Here is a 23,301-nt window from a genome sequence, read left to right as displayed (position 1 = left end):
GGACATTATCAGCTGGGTACTGCTTACAGTAAATGACCAGTATCAGATGGGTACTGCTTACACTAAATGGACATTATCAACTGGGTACTGCTTACACTGAATTGACAGTTTAAGATGGGTACTGCTTATACTAAATGGACTCATCAGATGGGTACTGCTTACACTAAATGGACATTATCAGCTGGGTACTGCTAACACTCAATGGGCATTATCAGCTGGGTACTGCTTACACTTAATGGACATTATCAGCTGGGTTCTGCTTACACTAAATGGACATTATCAGCTGGGTACTGCTTACACTAATGGACATTATCAGCTGGGTACTGCTTACACTGATGGACATTATCAGCTGGGTATTGCTTACACTAAATGGACATTATCAGCTGGGTTCTGCCTACACTGATGGACATTATCAGCTGGGTATTGCTTACACTAAATGGACATTATCAGCTGGGTACTGCTTACACTAATGGACATTATCAGCTGGGTACTGCTTACACTAAATGCACCTTGATATTTCAGGCTCCAAATGAGTCCAGCTTGACTGCCTTGCCGAGTGACATGGCACTACTGAATGCTGCTATGGTAAAACTTCAACAGGTTGGTGACTGCTCATCATCTCACATGACTTTGAAACCATCTCTGTAAAGAAATGATAATCACAGTTGTAAATATTTAAAGATGCCCAAACAAGAAATCTGTTAAAGCTATCGTGTCCAACATGAGGACTTGTACAAATTTATGAAATCAAAGAATGTATGAATGTATGCAGGCATCCTGGAACTGCCCTACTTGTTCCTTTTCTTCAGAAACTACAGTGTCGGGAGTTATGGCCCTTGTTCCTATACATAGAGTCCAGATTAATTCCCATTCTTGCAGCAATGGAGTTGAGGTCTTTGACAGTTGCCACCAAAACTCTGCTGCACTACTCAGAGTTACTCAAGGTTGCTCATACAGTACTCTTTTACATTTTTCTTTGGGAGTTTATTTGTTTGTTGGTTGGTTTATTGCTTGCTCTGTTTTTGTAGAAAGTGTGTTTGCTTGAATAAAATGTAATTAAAAATAACAAGTTCTTTACATCATTTACCAGTACTTAATATCTATGCACTTCAACATGACTATCAAATTAACTAAATTAATTGTAGCAAATAGAACTGTCAGTCTTTATTTGTATTTAACAAACTTGCCTGCTTATATTGTAAAAGAACACCAAAATATTAAGGTCATACACAGAATCTCAAAAATAATATGTTCTGGCGAGTCTTTTATTCATAACACAAAAATAACTTTGTCAAGAATTTAAAACAAATTAACATATTTTGACAAATTTAATCAATAATTATAGAAATGCTTATGTTTTGGGTAATACCACTTTCAGAACAAGATGAGCCAGCTTGAAAAACAGGCACATAAGGCAGCTGGGAGACCAGTGTTACTAAGCAGCCATGCACAGCTTAGACAGGTATGTCCACAAGGCACCTGGGAGACTAGTGTTACTAAGCAGCCATGCACAGCTGAGACAGGTATGTCCACAAGGCAGCTGGGAGACCAGTGTTACTTAATAGTCATGCACAGCTTAGACAGGTATGTCCACAAGGCAGCTGGGAGACCAGTGTTACTAAGCAGACATACACAGCTTAGAAAGATATGTCCACAAGGCAGGTGGGAGACCAGTGTTACTAAGCATCCATGCAAGTCTTGGACAGGTATGTCCACAAGGCAGCTGGGAGACCAGTGTTACTAAGCATCCATGCATGGCTTAGAAATGTATGTCTACAAGGCAGCTGGGAGACCAGTGTAACTAAGCATCTATGCATGACTTTGACAGGTATGTCCACAAGGCAGCTAGGAGACCAGTGTAACTAAGCATCCATGCATGGCTTAGACAGGTATGTCCACAAGGCACCAGGGAGACCAGTGTAAATAAGCATCCATGCATGGCTTGGACAGGTATGTCCACAAGGCAGCTGGGAGACCAGTGTTACTAAGCAGCCATGCACAACTTAGACAGGTATGTCCACAAGGCAGCTGGGAGACCAGTGTTACTAAGCATCCATGCATGTCTTGGACAGGTATGTCCACAAGGCAGCTGGGAGACCAGTGTTACTAAGCATCCATGCAAGTCTTGGACAGGTATGTCCACAAGGCAGCTGGGAGACCAGTGTTACTAAGCATCCATGCATGGCTTAGAAAGGTATGTCTACAAGGCAGCTGGGAGACCAGTGTAACTAAGCATCCATGAATGACTTAGACAGGTATGTCCACAAGGCAGCTAGGAGACCAGTGTAACTAAGCATCCATGCATGGCTTAGACAGGTATGTCCACAAGCAGCAGGGAGACCAGTGTTAATAAGCATCCATGCATGGCTTGGACAGGTATGTCCACAAGGCAGCTGGGAGACCAGTGTTACTAAGCACCCATGCATGGCTTAGACAGGTATGTCCACAAGGCAACTGGGAAACCAGTGTTACTTAAGCATCCATGCATGGCTTAGACAGGTATGTCCACAAGGCAGCTGGGAGACCAGTGTTACTTAAGCATCCATGCATGGCTTAGACAGGTATGTCCACAAGGCAGCTGGGAGACCAGTATAACTAAGCATCCATGCATGGCTTAGACAGGTATGTCCACAAGGCAGCTGGGCGACCAGTGTTATTAAGCATCCATGCATGGCTTGGACAGGTATGTCCACAAGGCAGCTGGGAGACCAGTGTTACTAAGCATCCATGCATGGCTTAGAAAGGTATGTCTACAAGGCAGCTGGGAGACCAGTGTAACTAAGCATCCATGCATGACTTAGACTGGTATGTCCACAAGGCAGCTAGGAGACCAGTGTAACTAAGCATCCATGCATGGCTTAGACAGGTATGTCCACAAGGCAGCAGGGAGACCAGTGTAAATGAGCATCCATGCATGGCTTGGACAGGTATGTCCACAAGGCAGCTGGGAGACCAGTGTTACTAAGCACCCATGCATGGCTTAGACAGGTATGTCCACAAGGCAGCTGGGAAACCAGTTTTACTTAAGCATCCATGCATGGCTTAGACAGGTGTTGGGAATTTGTACATGTTACGACGCTTTCGCGCCATTGCGCGGAATGTCACGTTACGTTAACGTTATAACTGTGAGTTCGTTGTTTATAGACATTGAGATTTGAAATAGATTGAGAACTAGACACAACGCTGTCTTCCTTTTATACGATCACAAGACATTTTGGTGCCGTGACAAACTAGTCAAGAGTCGAAATATGCAGCTGAACAAGCTCATTGCGATGCGCGACGGTCATCGTCGCCTTATATCCAGAGAACTAGAGAGATTTGACTCAACCGAGTTAACGACATCAGAGTACGAGAGATTACTTCACATGATTGTGGAAGAAGCAGAAGAAGTGAGAACGCTGAACGATAAGATCGTCAACCATAACGATATCGAAGATTTATCATCGGAACTGGTCGAGGGAAAATCATATTCATTCGACCTAGAGTTAAAGATACAAAGACTTAGAGATAATCGGAATAAACGTATCGGAAACAAAGAAGAAATAACATCGAACGTTTCACAAGACATTTATCAAAACAGGAAGCAGCCCGACTACACCGTGCACAGCATTCCGGTCGTGAACAACGCCCCTTACCTTGCACAACAACTGCTGACTCAGGCGACACCGGCCGCTCCCTTAACATACAAGCTACCGCGCGACAAATACCACGCCATTGGGAAGCACGTGATGGGTAATTCAGCGATAATCCTGCCCAGACCGGATGTGCTTCTGGGAGTGGATAACGCTACGAACGAGATGTGCACCAATAGCAGAACCCGAAACACACAATCTGAAAAGAAGACACAAACGGATGCGGTTAATCGTTCAAATTACAAAAAGGATACATTGACTCACCGGCGTGTATTTCTAGTACAAAAGGGATCTCACGCCGGAAACCAAGAAGACAATCTGATGGAAGCGGTACAAGAGAGTGGTTCAGACGACTCGGGTAGAAAAGATGTTTCGTTCACTTTAGGTGGTAACAGTCAGGAAGAGAGCACGATGATCTCCACGTTGATTATACCGGACCGCACGATTCCCTGCAGCCAGAGGATGCCATTCAAAAGCGACAACGAGCCGGTTTTCAACAGTGCGCCGGAAGTGGATGAGAGCGGCGATACATTCCACAAGCGCCTGCAGCGCTCCAAACTACAGAGTCCAAATGATTCGTGTATGCCGTCGGGTCATGAGTTTTGCTTCGAGGCAGTAGTGAATAAACGTTACAACCGCTGGAAACGACGCCGACGGAAAAAGAACTCTAAGCACCGACAGCCGGTCGTCGTCCCTGGCAGCGGCAGCTCTGACGAAAATGACGAAAGAAACTCTGTTATAGAACGAATCATAGACACCATGTATGAACAAATCCACGGGCCCGTTCCGCATACCCCGAACGGATCCAGCGACACGCAGCGCACGGGCAATTGCCGAAGCTGGGAAAAGGAATCGTCCACTAATATCGTTTCCGGCGACGATGGTGACGTAGACCCATCGAGTGGCAATTACGACGCTAGTTCGTCTTCTTTATCGACAGACGCTCTACGCGTCACATACGATAACATTCGGCATATATCAGACGGCTCAGTGTATTCCCCACAGGGCTACCGCGTTCGACCGGAAGCGAGCGACAGTGGCGCCACCTCGGAAGATATGTGCGCCTGGTCGCACATTGAACAATACAAACATGAGATACGGATGCGCCTTAAATACACCCCCGAGGAGGTGGTCAAGGTAAAATGATGGACTGGTGCAATCAACAAAAATTCGTGTTGGAAATTGACAAATAGACAAATTACAAAACTATATTCCCTGTAAGTGAAGTGGAAATAATGAAACATTTATAAAACTGGTGATTGATTTCATATACTGAACGTTTTCATTGTGTTAAGTATGTTGCAAATTAAGTTGTGTTTATATTTTGTTTAAAATGTATTTTCGTTCCAGATATAACATTAATGTTGAATTTATATGATTATTTGTTTCATGCTTCGATATTTTAAGTGCATATTATTGTATTTCTATGTGTTTATTCACATTTTGTGGCCCCGAGTATGTTGGGAATTTGTACATGTAAAGACGCTTTCGCGCCATTGCGCGGAATGTCACGTTACGTTAACGTTATAACTGTGAGTTCGTTGTTTATAGCCATTGAGATTTGAAATAGATTTAGAACTAGACACAACGCTGTCTTCCTTTTATACGATCACAAGACAACAGGTATGTCCACAAGGCAGCTGGGAGACCAGTGTTACTTAAGCATCCATGCATGGCTTAGACAGGTATGTCCACAAGGCAGCTGGGAGACCAGTATAACTAAGCATCCATGCATGGCTTAGACAGGTATGTCCACAAGGCAGCTGGGAGACCAGTGTTATTAAGCATCCATGCATGGCTTTGACAGGTATGTCCACAAGGCAGCTGATAGATCAGTGTTACTAAGCAGCCATGCACAGCTTAGAAAGGTATGTGCACAAGGTACCTGTGAGACCAGTGTTACTAAGCAGCCATGCATGGCTTGGGACAGGTTTGTCCACAAGGAAGCTGGAAGACCAGTGTTACTAAGCAGACATACACAGCTTAGACAGGTATGCCCACAAGGAAGCTGGGAGACCAGTGTTACTAAGCAGCCATGCACAGCTTAGACAGGTTTGTCCACAAAGCAGCTTGGAGACCAGTGTTACTAAGCAGACATACACAGCTTAGGCAGGTATGTCTACAAGGCAGCTGGGAGACCAGTGTTACTAAGCAGTCATGCACAGCTTAGACAGGTATGTCCACAAGGCAGCTGGGAGACCAGTGTTACTAAGCAGCCATGCACAGCTTAGACAGGTATGCCCACAACGCAGCTGGGAGACCAGTGTTACTAAGCAGCCATGCACAGCTTAGACAGGTATGTCCACAAGGCAGCTGGGAGACCAGTGTTACTAAGCAGCCATGCACAGCTGAGAAAGGTATGTCCACAAGGCAGCTGGGAGACCAGTGTTACTAAGCAGCCATGCACAGCTTAGACAGGTATGTCCACAAGGCAGCTAGGAGACCAGTGTTACCAAGCTTGCCATGCACATATCAGATAGGTATGCCCACAAGGCAGCTGAGAGACCAGTGCTACTAAGCAGCCATGCACAGCTTAGAAAGGTATGTCCACAAGGCAGCTTGGAGACCAGTGTTACTAAGCAGCCATGCACAGCTTAGACAGGTATGTCCACAAGGCAGCTGGGAGACCAATGCTACTAAGCAGCCATGCACAGCTTAGACAGGTATGTCCACAAGGCAGCAGGGAGACAAGTGTTACTAAGCAGCCATGCACATCTTAGACAGATATGTCCACAATGCAGCTGGGACACCAGTGTTACTAAGCAGTCATGCACAGATTATAAAGGTGTGTCCACAAGGCAGCTGGGAGAACATTTTTACTAAGCAGCAATGCACAGCTTAGACAGGTATGTCCACAAGGAAGCTGGGAGACCAGTGTTACTAAGCAGCCATGCACAACTTATACAGGTATGTCCACAGGGCAGCTGGGAGGCCAGTGTTACTAAGCAGCCATGCACTGTTGAGACAGGTATGTCCACAAGGCAGCTGGGGGACCAGTGTTACTAAGCAGCCATGCACAGCTTAGACATGTATGTCAACAAGGCAGCTGGGAGACCAGTGTTACTAAGCAGCCATGCACAGCTTAGACAGGTATGTTAACAAGGCAGCAGGGAGACCAGTGTTACTAAGCAGACATACACAACTTAGACAGGTATGTCCACAAGGCAGTTGGGAGACCAGTGTTACTAAGCAGACATACACAGCTTAGACAGGCATGTCCACAAGGCAGCTGGGAGACCAGTGTTACTAAGCAGCCATGCACAGCTTAGACAGGTATGTCCACAAGGAAGCTTGGAGACCAGTGTTACTAAGCAGCCATGCACAACTTATACAGGTATGTCCACAAGGCAGCTGGGAGACAAGTGTTACTAAGCAGCCATGCACAGCTTAGACAGTAATGTCCACAAGGCAGCTGGAGGACCAGTGTTACTAAGCAGTCATGCATAGCTTGGACAGGTATTTCCAGAAGGCTGCATTGGGTGATGTTGTATCCAGCGCCTGACCTATGTCATGAAGTAAAATGTAAGCGTCACTATTTAAGTTCAAATGTTAATAGCTAGATTGCCTTGGAAGAAGTTATAAGCTTTTATAGTTAGATTTTGTATGTTAAAAATCTTTACATCCTATAATGCTTTATTGATTGGTGTATCTGGGTGACTAGGGCACTCTTGTTAAGTCTGGATCGTATTTTATTAAATAATCTAATACATTATTTTTAGGTTCTGTTTGAAGAGTTAAAACTGGACACTAAACTGCCAGGGAATGCCAAGCTTGCAAGGACATCTGTTGGCAGAGAAACCTCAACATCAGAGGCAGTGCTTACACAATTAATCCCCTTTCACCCATTGCCAGCCATCATCTTGGAGCATAGACAAGTAATTAGGAAAAATCTGTAAAAGTACCAAATTAGTTTTGTCTTTAAATATATTTAACTACTATTTAATTTTATGTATTTAAGTTAGTTGTAACCTACGTTGTGTTTGTTTTATTTTTGTCATACTTGATAAATCTCTTTTTGACTGCGAAACAATTCTTTGATTTCTAGTTTGTTTGCAGATTTATTTTAAGCTTGAATCATTTCAGCCCAAAATTTGATTTTTTCGGCCTAGATTAGATTTTCGCTAAAAAGAGACTTCATTTAAGTTAAAATAACATAACAGCAGAAGTGTTGTCCCTGATTAGCCATTTCTGACTGCACAGGCTAATCTATGACAACCCTTTATGCTGACTGACAGGCTAATCTAGAATGACCCTTTACGCTGACTGCACAGGCTAATCTAGGACAACCCTTTACGCTGACTGACAGGCTAATCTAGGACAACCCTTTACGCTGACTGACAGGCTTATCTAGGACAACCCTTTACGCTGACTGACAGGCTAATATATGACAACCCTTTACGCTGACTGACAGGCTAATCTTGGACAACCCTTTACGCTGACTGACAGGCTAATCTAGGACAACCCTTTACGCTGACTGACAGGCAAATCTAGGACTACCCTTTACGCTGACTGACAGGCTAATCTAGGACTACCCTTTACGCTGACTGACAGGCTAATCTAGGACTACCCTTTACGCTGACTGACAGGCTAATCTAGGACTACCCTTTACGCTGACTGACAGGCTAATCTAGGACAACCCTTTCACTGACTGACAGGCTAATCTAGAACGACCCTTTACGCTGACTGACAGGCTAATCTAGAACGACCCTTTACGCTGACTGACAGGCTAATCTAGGACAACCCTTTACGCTGACTGACAGGCTAATCTAGAACGACCCTTTACGCTGACTGACAGGCTAATCTAGGATGACCCTTTATGCTGACTGACAGGCTAATCTAGTACTACCCTTTACACTGACTGACAGCCTAATCTAGGACAACCCTTTACACTGACTGACAGGCTTATCTAGGACAACCCATTACGCTGACTGACAGGCTAATCTAGGACAACCCTTTACGCTGACTGACAGGCTAATCTAGGACAACCCTTTATGCTGACTGACAGGCTAATCTAGGACAACCCTTTACGCTGACTGACAGGCTAATAGAGGACAACCCATTGCGCTGACTGACAGGCGAATCTAGGACAACCCTTTACGCTGACTGACAGGCTAATCTAGGACGACCCTTTATGCTGACTGACAGGCGAATCTAGGACAACCCTTTTCGCTGACTGACAGGCTAATATAGGACAACCCTTTACGCTGACTGACAGGCTAATCTTGGACAACCCTTTACGCTGACTGACAGGCGAATCTAGGACAACCCTTTACGCTGACTGACAGGCTAATCTAGGACAACCCTTTACGCTGACTGACAGGCTTATCTAGGACAAACCTTTACGCTGACTGACAGGCTAATCTTGGACAACCCTTTACGCTGACTGACAGGCTAATCTCTGACAACCCTTTACGCTGACTGACAGGCTAATCTTGGACAACCCTTTACGCTGACTGACAGGCTAATCTCTGACAACCCTTTACGCTGACTGACAGGCTTATCTAGGACAAACCTTTACGCTGACTGACAGGCTAATCTAGGACGACCCTTTACGCTGACTGACAGGCTAATCTAGGACAACCCTTTACGCTGACTGACAGGCTAATCTAGGACAACCCTTTACGCTGACTGACAGGCTAATCTAGGACTACCCTTTACGCTGACTGACAGGCTAATCTAGGACAACCCTTTACGCTGACTGACAGGCTAATCTAGGACTACCCTTTACGCTGACTGATAGGCTAATCTAGGACCACCCTTTACGCTGACTGACACGCTAATAGAGGACAACCCTTTACGCTGACTGACAGGCTAATCTAGGACTACCCTTTACGCTGACTGACAGGCTAATCTAGGACAACCCTTTACGCTGACAGGCTAATCTAGGACAACCCTTTACGCTGACTGACAGGCTAATCTAGGACTACCCTTTACGCTGACTGACAGGCTAATCTAGGACGACCCTTAACGCTGACAGGCTAATCTAGGACTACCCTTTACGCTGACTGACAGGCTAATCTAGGACAACCCTTTACGCTGACTGACAGGCTAATCTAGGACAACCCTTTACGCTGACTGACAGGCTAATCTAGAACGACCCTTTACGCTGACTGACAGGCTAATCTAGGACTACCCTATACGCTGACTGACAGGCTAATCTAGGACAACCCTTTACGCTGACTGACAGGCTAATCTAGGACTACCCTTTACGCTGACTGACAGGCTAATCTAGGACAACCCTTTGCGCTGACTGACAGGCTAATCTAGGACAACCCTTTACGCTGACTGACAGGCTAATCTAGGACAACCCTTTACGCTGACTGACAGGCTAATCTAGGACAACCCTTTACGCTGACTGACAGGCTAATCTAGGACAACCCTTTACGCTGACTGACAGGCTAATCTAGGACTACCCTTTACGCTGACTGACAGGCTAATCTAGGACGACCCTTTACGCTGACTGACAGGCTAATCTAGGACGACCCTTTACGCTGACTGACAGGCTAATCTAGGACGACCCTTTACGCTGACTGACAGGCTAATCTAGGACGACCCTTTACGCTGACTGACAGGCTAATCTAGGACGACCCTTTACGCTGACTGACAGGCTAATCTAGGACAACCCTTTGCGCTGACTGACAGGCTAATCTAGAACGACCCTTTACGCTGACTGACAGGCTAATCTAGGACTACCCTTTACGCTGACTGACAGGCTAATCTAGGAGGACCCTTTACGCTGACTGACAGGCTAATCTAGAACGACCCTTTACGCTGACTGACAGGCTAATCTAGGACGACCCTTTACGCTGACTGACAGGCTAATCTAGGAGGACCCTTTACGCTGACTGACAGGCTAATCTAGGACGACCCTTTACGCTGACTGATAGGCTAATCTAGGACTACCCTTTACGCTGACTGACAGGCTAATCTAGGACAACCCTTTACGCTGACTGACAGGCTAATCTAGGACAACCCTTTACGCTGACTGACAGGCTAATCTAGGACAACCCTTTACGCTGACTGACAGGCTAATCTAGGACTACCCTTTACGCTGACTGACAGGCTAATCTAGGACTACCCTTTACGCTGACTGACAGGCTAATCTAGGACTACCCTTTACGCTGACTGACAGGCTAATCTAGGACGACCCTTTACGCTGACTGATAGTCTAATCTCTGACAACCCTTTACGCTGACTGACAGGCTAATCTAGGACAACCCTTTACGCTGACTGACAGGCTAATCTAGGACTACCCTTTACGCTGACTGACAGGCTAATCTAGGACTACCCTTTACGCTGACTGACACGCTAATAGAGGACAACCCTTTACGCTGACTGACAGGCTAATCTAGGACTACCCTTTACGCTGACTGACAGGCTAATCTAGGACTACCCTTTACGCTGACTGACAGGCTAATCTAGGACTACCCTTTACGCTGACTGACAGGCTTATCTAGGACTACCCTTTACGCTGACTGACAGGCTAATCTAGGACAACCCATTACGCTGACTGACAGGCTAATCTAGGACTACCCTTTACGCTGACTGACAGGCTAATCTAGGACTACCCTTTACGCTGACTGACAGGCTAATCTTGGACAACCCTTTACGCTGACTGACAGGCTAATCTAGGACTACCCTTTACGCTGACTGACACGCTAATAGAGGACAACCCTTTACGCTGACTGACAGGCTAATCTAGGACTACCCTTTACGCTGACAGACAGGCTAATCTAGGACAACCCTTTCGCTGACTTACAGGCTAATCTAGTACAAACCTTTCGCTGACTGACAGGCTAATCTAGGACAACCCTTTACGCTGACTGACAGGCTAATCTAGGACAACCCTTTATGCAGACTGACAGGCTAATCTAGGACAACCCTTTACGCTGACTGACAGGCTAATCTAGGACTACCCTTTACGCTGACTGACAGGCTAATCTAGGACAACCCTTTACGCTGACTGACAGGCTAATCTAGGACGACCCTTTACGCTGACTGACAGGCTAATCTTGGACAACCCTTTACGATGACTGACAGGCTAATCTAGGACAACCCTTTACGCTGACTGACAGGCTAATCTAGGACAACCCTTTACGCTGACTGACAGGCTTATCTAGGACAAACCTTTACGCTGACTGACAGGCTAATCTAGGAGGACCCTTTACGCTGACTGACAGGCTAATCTAGGACGACCCTTTACGCTGACTTCACAGGCTAATCTAGGACGACCCTTTACGCTGACTGACAGGCTAATCTAGGACAACCCTTTGCGCTGACTGACAGGCTAATCTAGGACAACCCTTTACGCTGACTGACAGGCTAATCTAGGACAACCCTTTACGCTGACTGACAGGCTAATATATGACAACCCTTTACGCTGACTGACAGGCTAATCTAGGACAACCCTTTACGCTGACTGACAGGCTAATCTAGGACAACCCTTTACGCTGACTGACAGGCTAATCTAGGACGACCCTTTACGCTGACAGGCTAATCTAGGACGACCCTTTACGCTGACTGACAGGCTAATCTAGGACGACCCTTTACGCTGACTGACAGGCTAATCTAGGACAACCCTTTACGCTGACTGACAGGCTTATCTAGGACAAACCTTTACGCTGACTGACAGGCTAATCTAGGACGACCCTTTACGCTGACTGACAGGCTAATCTAGGACAACCCTTTACGCTGACTTCACAGGCTAATCTAGGATGACTCTTTACGCTGACTTCACAGGCTAATCTAGGACGACCCTTTACGCTGACTTCACAGGCTAATCTAGGACAATCCTTTACGCTGACTGACAGGCTAATCTAGGACAATCCTTTACGCTGACTGACAGGCTAATCAAGGACAACCCTTTACGCTGACTTCACAGGCTAATCTAGGACGACCCTTTACGCACATGAATAAGGCTCTGCTTTCTCAGAGCGCGGCTCGATTGATAAATGCTTGCAGATTCAGAAGCTGAAGTCCACCTACATAGACGGTATGCTGTCTTGTGTCTCAGACGGTTCCCTGTATACACACTGGGACCAGACTGCAGCCTCCACTGGGCGTGTGACCTCATATCAACCAAACATCCAAGCCATACCAAAAGTACCGGTCACCATCACCTACAGCCTGGTCAACTGTATACCTGGTGAGTGGGTCACAATGTTCTGATTTGATATCAGGTGTCTTTTCATTTCTAGCATGTTGCTCTCTGGGAAAACCAGGCTTAATGCATCTGCCTAAAGTGTTCATTCCTCACAGGCTATTCTGGGACCAAAATTTTGTCTTTCATTGAATTTTGAGTTGAAAGGAAGTCTCTACTAAACAAAAATCCAGTCTAAGCTGAAAGTGTCACTCCTGGTTAGCCTCTGCAGACTGTGCAGGCTAATCTGGGATGATTCTCTAGGAACATGCATTAAGCTGTGTTTTTATCTGGGATGATACTCTATGCACATGCATTAAGCTGTGTTTTTATCTGGGATGATACTGTATGCAAATGCATTAAGCTGTGTTTTTATCTGGGATGATACTCTATGCACGTGCATTAAGCTGTGTTTTTATCTGGGATGATACTCTATGCACGTGCATTAAGCTGTGTTTTTATCTGGGATGATGCTCTATGCACATGCATTAAGCTGTGTTTTTATCTGGGATGATACTGTATGCACATGCATTAAGCTGTGTTTTTATCTGGGATACTCTATGCACATGCATTAAGCTGTGTATTTATCTGTGATGATACTCTATGCACATGCATTAAGCTGTGTTTTTATCTGGGATAATACTCTATGCACATGCATTAAGCTGTGTTTTTATCTGGGATGATGCTCTATGCACATGCATTAAGCTGTGTTTTTATCTGGGATGATACTGTATGCAAATGCATTAAGCTGTGTTTTTATCTGGGATGATACTCTACGCACATGCATTAAGCTGTGTTTTTATCTGGGATACTCTATGCACGTGCATTAAGCTGTGTTTTTATCTGTGATGATACTCTATGCACATGCATTAAGCTGTGTTTTTATCTGGGATAATACTCTATGCACATGCATTAAGCTGTGTTTTTATCTGTGATGATACTCTATGCACATGCATTAAGCTGTGTTTTTATCTTGGATGATACTCTATGCACATGCATGAAGCTGTGTTTTTATCTGGGATGATGCTCTATGCACATGCATTAAGCTGTGTTTTTATCTGGGATGATACTGTATGCAAATCCATTAAGCTGTGTTTTTATCTGGGATGATACTCTACGCACATGCATTAAGCTGTGTTTTTATCTGGGATACTCTATGCACGTGCATTAAGCTGTGTTTTTATCTGTGATGATACTCTATGCACATGCATTAAGCTGTGTTTTTATCTGGGATAATACTCTATGCACATGCATTAAGCTGTGTTTTTATCTGTGATGATACTCTATGCACATGCATTAAGCTGTGTTTTTATCTTGGATGATACTCTATGCACATGCATTAAGCTGTGTTTTTATCTGGGATGATGCTCTATGCACATGCATTAAGCTGTGTTTTTATCTGGGATGATACTCTATGCACGTGCATTAAGCTGTGGTTTTTTTTCTGGGATGATACTCTATGCACATGCATTAAGCTGTGTTTTAGTTCTGATGTTTCAATCTGTCAATTTTAGGCAATTGATGACAAACTGTATACAATTCCGAAATCTGTGTACAAAACTTCAAGAGCTGATTCTCTAAATGAATCATGCATCTGATGTTCTGATAACAATCGTTAGTGAATGAAGTGGATTCGAACAAATCAGCTGAAGAGGTAAACACAACATGTCCTGTTTGTGTATGTTTTCTCATACATTTCAGACAAGTGCCAGAGTGAGACAGTGGAGATCTATGCAAGAGATGTCTTCACCAGTCAGGATGGCTACACACTTGTGGCTGCCGGTAAGATTCAGTGCACATGTATAGCTACCAGTCAGGATGACTACACACTTGTGGCTGCCGGTAAGATTCAGTGCACATGTATAGCCACCAGTCAGGATGGCTACACACTTGTGGCTGCCGGTAAGATTCTGTGCACATGTATAGCCACCAGTCAGGATGGCTACACACTTGTGGCTGCCGGTAAGATTCTGTGCACATGTATAGCTACCAGTCAGGATGACTACACACTTGTGGCTGCCGGTAAGATTCAGTGCACATGTATAGCTACCAGTCAGGATGACTACACACTTGTGGCTGCCGGTAAGATTCAGTGCACATGTATAGCTACCAGTCAGGATGACTACACACTTGTGGCTGCCGGTAAGATTCAGTGCACATGTATAGCTACCAGTCAGGATGGCTACACACTTGTGGCTGCCGGTAAGATTCAGTGCACATGTATAGCTACCAGTCAGGATGACTACACACTTGTGGCTGCCGGTAAGATTCAGTGCACATGTATAGCTACCAGTCAGGATGACTACACACTTGTGCCTGCCGGTAAGATTCTATGCCCATGTATAGCCACCAGTCAGGATGGCTACACACTTGTGGCTGCTGGTAAGATTCTGTGCCCATGTATAGCTACCAGTCAGGATGGCTACACACTTGTGGCTGCCAGTAAGATTCTGTGCACATGTATAGCTACCAGTCAGGATGGCTACACACTTGTGGCTGCCGGTAAGATTCTGTGCCCATGTATAGCTACCAGTCAGGATGGCTACACACTTGTGGCTGCCGGTAAGATTTTGTGCCCATGTATAGCTACCAGTCAGGATGGCTACACACTTGTGGCTGCCGGTAAGATTCTGTGCACATGTATAGCTACCAGTCAGGATGGCTACACACTTGTGGCTGCCGGAAAGATTCTGTGCCCATGTATAGCTACCAGTCAGGATGGCTACACACTTGTGGCTGCCGGTAAGATTCTGTGCACATGTATAGCCACCAGTCAGGATGGCTACACACTTGTGGCTGCCGGTAAGATTCTGTGCACATGTATAGCTACTAGTCAGGATGGCTACACACTTGTGGCTGCCGGTAAGATTCTGTGCACATGTATAGCCACCAGTCAGGATGGCTACACACTTGTGGCTGCCGGTAAGATTCTGTGCACATGTATAGCCACCAGTCAGGATGGCTACACACTTGTGGCTGCCAGTAAGATTCTGTGCACATGTATAGCCACCAGTCAGGATGGCTACACACTTGTGGCTGCCGGTAAGATTCTGTGCACATGTATAGCTACCAGTCAGGATGACTACACACTTGTGGCTGCCGGTAAGATTCTGTGCACATGTATAGCCACCAGTCAGGATGGCTACACACTTGTGGCTGCCGGTAAGATTCTGTGCACATGTATAGCCACCAGTCAGGATGGCTACACACTTGTGGCTGCCGGTAAGATTCTGTGCACATGTATAGCCATCAAACAATGAAAGGCGACTAGAGCAAAGTGCACTTGCATTTGTGATGGGTTACATTTAAACATGTTGTGGATTCATTTTTTTTTGTTTCTGTTGCAGATTTTTTCTATTGCTTTAACAGCTGAACGTGGTTAAAGGAAGAAACCAAAATTTTGGCTGTTACTAAACCATCCTTGGACGAATGGCCTTTTGTCATTGTTCTGCTTCCAAAATAATGTACAGCTTGAAATTGGGTGGGTTTACCTGTAACTTTTGTTCATTTACTTTACAAAACTATTTGCATGTTAAGAACCTTAATTTAGGGATTATTGTTTAAGGATGGAGATCTGTTTTAATCATTTTTGGTTGCTTTAAACTCCCTTGTCATATTTTGCACATTAGACTTACTGCGAAACAAACTGTTGTTGGTGTGTAAAATACCGGTATAGTTTATCTGTATCTTAAGGAAACAAATAAAGAAGACTTTGTTGATAAAATTCCAGAAATATCTCCAAAGGTAAAAAAACGTTACTGAAAAAATTGCATCCCCTTCAAAATGCACATTTCTTTGTAGATTTCCAACAGATTGAGTTACGGCTGCTGGGTCACCTGTCCAATGATGAGGCTCTTATCAGGCTGTTCAGTGATCCAGACATCCCAGATATCTTCAATGCCTTAACTGCACAGTGGTGGGTGGGCCTATTGCTTATGCTATTATTACTAAATCAGTGTCATAGTTAAATGTACCCCTGTGAGGGGGTATATTGGAGTCATTGGTATGGGTCCATGGGTTTGTATGTGTAAACTACTTTAAGTTTAACAGTGGAGCAAACTACCTCTTCATTTCTCAAGTAACATATTTGAAATGTGAAATATGTAAAACAGAACTATGTAGAGTAGATGTGCAGGACTTGTTTCATCCCCAGTGATGTACATATTTCTGAGTTTTTAGCTCTTGACAAAGTGGTGCATGTTTATCATAGTCATGTTCTTGACAATATTCTAGTTTGTGTTAATGTTATTTCACTACCATTTTTATGTCCCCCACTATAGTAGTGGGGGACATATTGTTTTTGCCCTGTCTGTTGGTCTGTTAGTTGGTTTGCGCCAACTTTAACATTTGCAATAACTTTTGCAATATTGAAGATAGCAACTTGATATTTGGCATGCATATGTATCTCATGGAGCTGCACATTTTGAGTGGTGAAAGGTCAAGGTCATCCTTCAATGTCAAAGGTCAAATATATGGGTCAAAATCGCTCATTTAATGTACACTTTTGCAATATATCAATATTCAAGATAGCAACTTGATATTTGGCATGCTCATGGAGCTACACATTTTGAGTGGTGAAAGGTCAAGGTCATCCTTCACGGTCAAAGGTCAAATATATGGGTCAAAATCGCTCATTTTATGTACACTTTTGCAATATTTCAATATTCAAGATAGCAACTTGATATTTGGCATGCATGTGTATCTCATGGAGCTGCACATTTTGAGTGGTGAAAGGTCAAGGTCATCCTTCAAGGTCAGAGGTCAAATATATGTGGCCAAAATCGCTGATTTGATGAGTACTTTTGCAATATTGAAGATAGCAACTTGATATCTTGCATGCATGTGTATCTCATGGAGCTGCACATTTTGGATGGTGAAAGGTCAAGGTCATCCTTCAAGGTCAAATATATGGGTCAAAATTGCTCATGTAATGTCACTTCTGCAATATTGAAGCTAGCAATTTTATATTTGACATGCATGTGTATCTCATGGAGCTGCACATTTTGAGTGGTGAAGGGTCAAGGTCATCCTTCAAGGTCAAACGTCATATACGGGGACATAGTGTTTCACAAACACATCTTGTTTAATTTAAGAATGTGTTTACATCCACTATATAAAATGTATGTGAAGATGGGAATTAAATAACAAAGGTGCCAATCATACATGCATATATAATGTGCTTTTGTGATTTTTTTTTCACAATGTACTTGTACTGCTTCTCTGTTGGTGATGCAAGTAAAACCCAGTACTTTGACTACAATTATTTCATGCTTATAGAGTCCGTTTTCTATGTAGTCGTTTGTGTGTATGATATGCATTTATTGAAACTGACCTTTAGACCTATAGAGCTTCTTTAGCTGTGACATATGCAATAAAGACAAGGTTCACCAATCTGTAATGCTGTGCATAATTCTTACCCAATCCACATACTGAGCTTGACACTGTGTGTTTCAGGCTTGGAAAGTCAGTGGAGACAGTGAGCAGCGCAGAGCGGGAGCAGACAAAGAGAGTGGTCTACTCAATCATGTATGGCGTTGGTAAGCAACCAGTCTACTCTATGATGTATGGCGTTGGTAAGCAACCAGTCTACTCTATAATGTATGGCATTGGTTAGCAACCAGTCTACTCTATCATGTATGGCGTTGGTAAGCAACCAGTCTACTCTATAATGTATGGTGTTGGTAAGCAACCAGTGGTCTACTCTATAATGTATGGCATTGGAAAGCAACCAGTGGTCTACTCTATAATGTATGGCGTTGGTAAGCAACCAGTCTACTCTATCATGTATGGCATTGGTAAGCAAACAGTTGTCTACTCTATCATGTATGGCATTGGAAAGCAACCAGTGGTCTACTCTATAATGTATGGCGTTGGTAAGCAACCAGTCTACTCTATCATGTATGGCATTGGTAAGCAACTAGTGTTCTACTCTATCATGTATGGCGTTGGTAAGCAACGAGTGGTCTACTCTATAATGTATGGCGTTGGTAAGCAACCAGTCTACTCTATCATGTATGGCATTGGTAAGCAACTAGTGTTCTACTCTATCATGTATGGCATTGGTAAGCAACCAGTCTACTCTATCATGAATGGCGTTGGTAAGCAACCAGTCTACTCTATCATGTATGGCATTAATAAGCAACCAGTCTACTCTATCATGTATGGCATAGGTAAACAACCAGTCTACTCTATCATGTATGGCGTAGGTAAGCAACCAGTCTACTCTATCATGTATGGCGTTGGTAACCAACCAGTCTACTCTATCATGTATGGCGTTGGTAAGCAACCAGTCTACTCTATCATGTATGGCGTTGGTAAGCAACCAATCTACTCTATCATATGGCGTAGGTAAGCAACCAGTCTACTCTATAATGTATTGCGTAGGTAAGCAACCAGTCTACTCTATCATGTTTGGTGTTGGTAAGCAACTAGTGGTCTACTCTATCATATATGGCATTGGTAAGCAACCAGTCTACTCTATCATGTATGGTGTTGGTAAGCAACCAGTCTACTCTATCATGTATGGCGTAGGTAAGCAACCAGTCTACTCTATCATGTATGGCGTAGGTAAGCAACCAGTCTACTCTATCATGTATGGCATAGGTAAGCAACCAGTCTACTCTATCATATATGGCATTGGTAAGCAACTAGTGGTCTACCTATCATGTATGGCGTTGGTAAGCAACCAGTCTACTCTCTAATGTATGGCGTAGGTAAGCAACCAGTCTACTCTATAATGTATGGCATCCGGGGTGTACATTGTCCAGGGTAATCATGGAACTTAGGCTGGAAATCCATGGTATAACATGGAATTCCATGGAAATCCCTGGAATTTGAAACAGTTTCCAGGGTTTTCCAGGGTTTTGTTCTAGAAATGTCCATGAAACGTTGACTTTTTTTCCAAGCATTTTCCAGCCTTGGATGGAAAAGCATGGAAAAGGAATGGAAAACGCTGGATTTAGGCTGGATAACCATGGAAAATATTTCCAGATAGCATGGAAAGTGGAACATAGAATTTTTTAAGCATGGAAAAGACTCTAACATTTTCAGCTGACCCTGGAAAAAACTTAGACTTTATAAGAGGAGAAAATAACTTATAAAAATGCAACACATTTTATTCAAAGTAAATCAGAGTTCAACAATTTACACAGCATATGAATAAAACATAAAACAATGTGCATAGATTGGGCAGAAATAGTAGTAGTTATAGTAGTAGTAGTAGTAGTGGTAGAAGTAGTAATGCTGAGGCTGGCAGTAGAATATGTTGTAGGAGTAGAAGTAAAAGTGGTTGTTGTATAAGTTGTACAAGCAGTTAAACTACTGATAATTATACTATTGGTGCAAATTAAAGTGACAGTAGCAGTAGTAGCAGTTATTATTGTGTTGTTGTTTTAGCATTTACAGGAATAGTAGCAGTAATGGTAGCAATAGTAGTATAAATAATAATAACAATACTAGTAGCAGCAGTAGTAGTAGTAGTTAAGGAAGTAGCATTAGCAGCAGCAGCAGTAGTAGTAGTAGAAGTAGTAGTAGTAGAAGTAGTAGTAGTAGAAGTAGCAGCAGCAGCAGTAGTAGCAGCATCAGTAGCAGTAGTAGTAGCAGTAGTAGTAGCAATAGTAGTTGAAGTACTAGTAGTAGTAGTAGAAGTAGTAGTAGTAGTAGTAGTAGTGGTAGTAGTAGTAGTAGTAACAGCAACAGCAGCAGCAGTAGTAGTAGTAGTAGTCGCTGCAGCAGGAGTTGTAGTCGTAGCAGCAGCAGCAGCAGTAGCAGTAGTAGTAGTAGCAGTAGCAGCAGGAGTAGTAGCAGCAGCAGCAGTAGCAGCAGCAGTAGCAGTAGTAGTAGTAGTAGTTGAAGCAGTAGTAGTAGTTGAAGCAGTAGTAGTAGTAGTAGTAGCAGTAGTAGCAGCAGTAGTAGTAGTAGTAATAGTAGAAGTAGTAGAAGTAGTAGTAGTAGTAGTAGTAGTAGTAGTAGTAGTAGTAGTAGTAGTAGTAGTTGTTGTTGTTGATGTTGTTGTGGCTGTTGTAATAGTAGTAGTAGTTTTGCAGAAGTAGTAGTAGTAGTAGTAGTAGTACTAGTAGTGGAAGTAATAGTAGTAACTTTCAAAGCAATGTCTACAAGTTTAAATTCCTTAACCCTGTTCAAGGTGTATACACACTCAATATTTAACTTCAGTCCAGGTTTGCAATTAACAAACTATCTGATAAACCTGTGTGTGAGTCAGATATGTCTGCTGCTAAGCGATTGGTTATAAAAAATCACAGCCTTTTCTGATTGGCTGAGTTCAAATACAGAAAGTTTACCTGTTAGATTGAAATTCTGGTGTGCGTATTGTAAAAATATGCAGGTTAAACTTGTTAAAATGAAGTTAATGTAATTTCACAAACAGTAGAGTTAATGAGTTTTTCCATTAACAAGAATTTCTTAAAATAATAATGTATGGATATCATTTTGAAAGTGACATGAAATGTTGTTAAAAAGTGATGCATACAAGTGTTTCAGAAGTCTGTCTAGGAATAGAACAACAACTGAAGGTTTGTGCTTTTCATTATTTCTAAATATTCCTTTAAATTTATTCTTCTTATGTCATCATTGTAGACCTTTTTTATGTGACATTTTAGGTAAAAGTATGGCAAATATATAAGTTTAAAAGCAGCTGTCACACACATTTTCACTAATTTCCACTTGATAAAGGAAGTCCTATGTGGAGATATTAAAAAGCTTGAATGTAGTATCGGAAGTTTATAATGCATGGCTAGGGAACTGAGGCTAAGAGAGTTATGTGCTGTGCATGATGAGAACTCAATGCTCATTAATGCTGTTAATGTTTATAAATTAATTAATTAAACCAATAGCATTGTTTTTTAGGTTTCACTGTGCATTTTCATACCAATAGAATTACACATCATTCTAATTATAGCAATAATAAATGTGTACTAATCATACCTACAAATTTTGTTATGCTATGCTTTGTGATGTATTAACTTCATTGTAAGTTATTATTTAAAGACCATTTTACTAAATATTTAAAACAATACTTGAATTATTTTCTATATACATTTTCATTATGTGCTTTAACTGTAGCTGACCAGTTGATGGAAGATACTGCAGAGTTTGACAGGGAAATAACCCAAGACAGCAAAGCGGCTCTTTTGGCGCATTTACCAAGAGGACGAACATGGCCACAAATTCATGGTAAATATTGTTATGCCCCGGGCTCATATAAGTAATTTAGTGTTAACCACCTGAAAGTATTTTGTCTTTTTGGTATCCAATATTTTGGTCTAGTTTCAATTACAGGTTATTTTTATATGAATTAGCAAATTAGCATAACTTTCATATAGCAATATCTGAATATAAAATATATATGTTTGAGTTTCCAGATACATGCTAGTGTACCCCGTTTTGGGGCATTTAAGAAAACAACAATATAAATTTCAAAATAAAAGAGAGTCATATAAAAATATAAGTTAAATCACCAATTTATTCACTTGAAAGTCTCAGTTTTCCTGTGTGGTTGCCTGTTTGCAAGTAGATTAAAGCCTGCTTGCAAACTTTAAGAGAATAAATTTCAGTAAATGGAAAAGAAATAATTGTTAACTACTTAGGATCGTAAATGTTCGCTCAAATACAAAAAAGCCAGATGTACCGAATTGAGCAGTGATATGAAATATCTAAAATAGATTAAAATATGAATGAGCATTGAAGTATAGATATTCAATCATATGATTGCTGCACATTTACTTTTACAGATGAATGTAAAAAACTTATGACTTTCTTGTAATATTGTTTGCTTTGTTTTTCTTTCAGAGATCATGCAGGAGCCGTATAGTATAACAGCATTACAAGTTCTATAAAAGATCCACGACCTACTGAAGCCCAGCTAATTAACAAAAAAGTTTTTAAAAACTGTAATTTTATCCCACCTGGGTACTTATAATTTACTAAGCTGCCTACACAAGTTTTAGACTTGCAATTATATTTTAAACTGTCACTTGGAAAGTAATACATTTACATGCATTATGTTCTGAATTTCTTTGAACAATAAAATTATATAAAAGTATTTTAATGAAATTGAGCACCTAAATTGCATTAAAGTGAAAGTAGCTGAGAAAAATAGTATCCTTGTGCTCATGGGCAGCTACATATATTGTGACAAACATGAAGCAGCTAAAATAACTAAAATTTTTCATTTGTTTCTTGTATATCGTTTGTACAGGGTTCGTGAATTGTTACTGTATATTACTTGACTTGCTTGTATTTTGTTACTTTGAATACATGTTGTTAAGGTTGCATTATACTTTTTAACTTTTAAAGTAGCGCCTGTTCTGTTATGTAAGGGCCTGATTTATGATAATGGACCTAGAGGCTTTGTAAGCATGTATTAAACAACACTTGTTTGATCTGAATAATTTGTTAAATAAATGTAACACAATTTGTAATCTGATGTTATATTTTGATAAATTGTGAACAAAATAATACATCGAAGAAACTAAGGCATTATGTTGATTTTTTGTTTTGTTTTAATCTAAC

The 23,301-nt window shown here is 42.4% G+C and overlaps 1 protein-coding gene and 1 long non-coding RNA gene across 2 annotated transcripts in view; both read left to right on the top strand.

Annotated features, from left to right (window-relative positions):
- Window positions 1-23,301, top strand: part of LOC127842489 (DNA polymerase nu-like) — a 41,337-nt gene that overhangs the window by 10,270 nt on the left and 7,766 nt on the right. The window contains exons 10-17 of the mRNA XM_052372017.1: window positions 523-600; window positions 810-944; window positions 1,379-1,462; window positions 7,352-7,507; window positions 12,594-12,777; window positions 14,473-14,553; window positions 16,573-16,687; window positions 18,226-18,308. Coding sequence (XP_052227977.1) covers window positions 523-600; window positions 810-944; window positions 1,379-1,462; window positions 7,352-7,507; window positions 12,594-12,777; window positions 14,473-14,553; window positions 16,573-16,687; window positions 18,226-18,308 — 916 coding nt within the window. The remainder of the gene's footprint in view (window positions 1-522; window positions 601-809; window positions 945-1,378; window positions 1,463-7,351; window positions 7,508-12,593; window positions 12,778-14,472; window positions 14,554-16,572; window positions 16,688-18,225; window positions 18,309-23,301) is intronic.
- Window positions 18,383-23,264, top strand: LOC127842499 (uncharacterized). The gene is made up of 3 exons (XR_008031671.1): window positions 18,383-21,302; window positions 21,853-21,963; window positions 22,579-23,264. It is a non-coding gene; the product is annotated as an uncharacterized LOC127842499 (long non-coding RNA).

Source organism: Dreissena polymorpha, chromosome 8 (genome assembly GCF_020536995.1).
Source record: "Dreissena polymorpha isolate Duluth1 chromosome 8, UMN_Dpol_1.0, whole genome shotgun sequence".
Lineage (NCBI taxonomy): Eukaryota > Metazoa > Mollusca > Bivalvia > Myida > Dreissenidae > Dreissena > Dreissena polymorpha.
The sequence above is the reverse complement of the archived record's forward strand: the minus strand, read 5'-3'. Positions and strand labels throughout refer to the sequence as shown.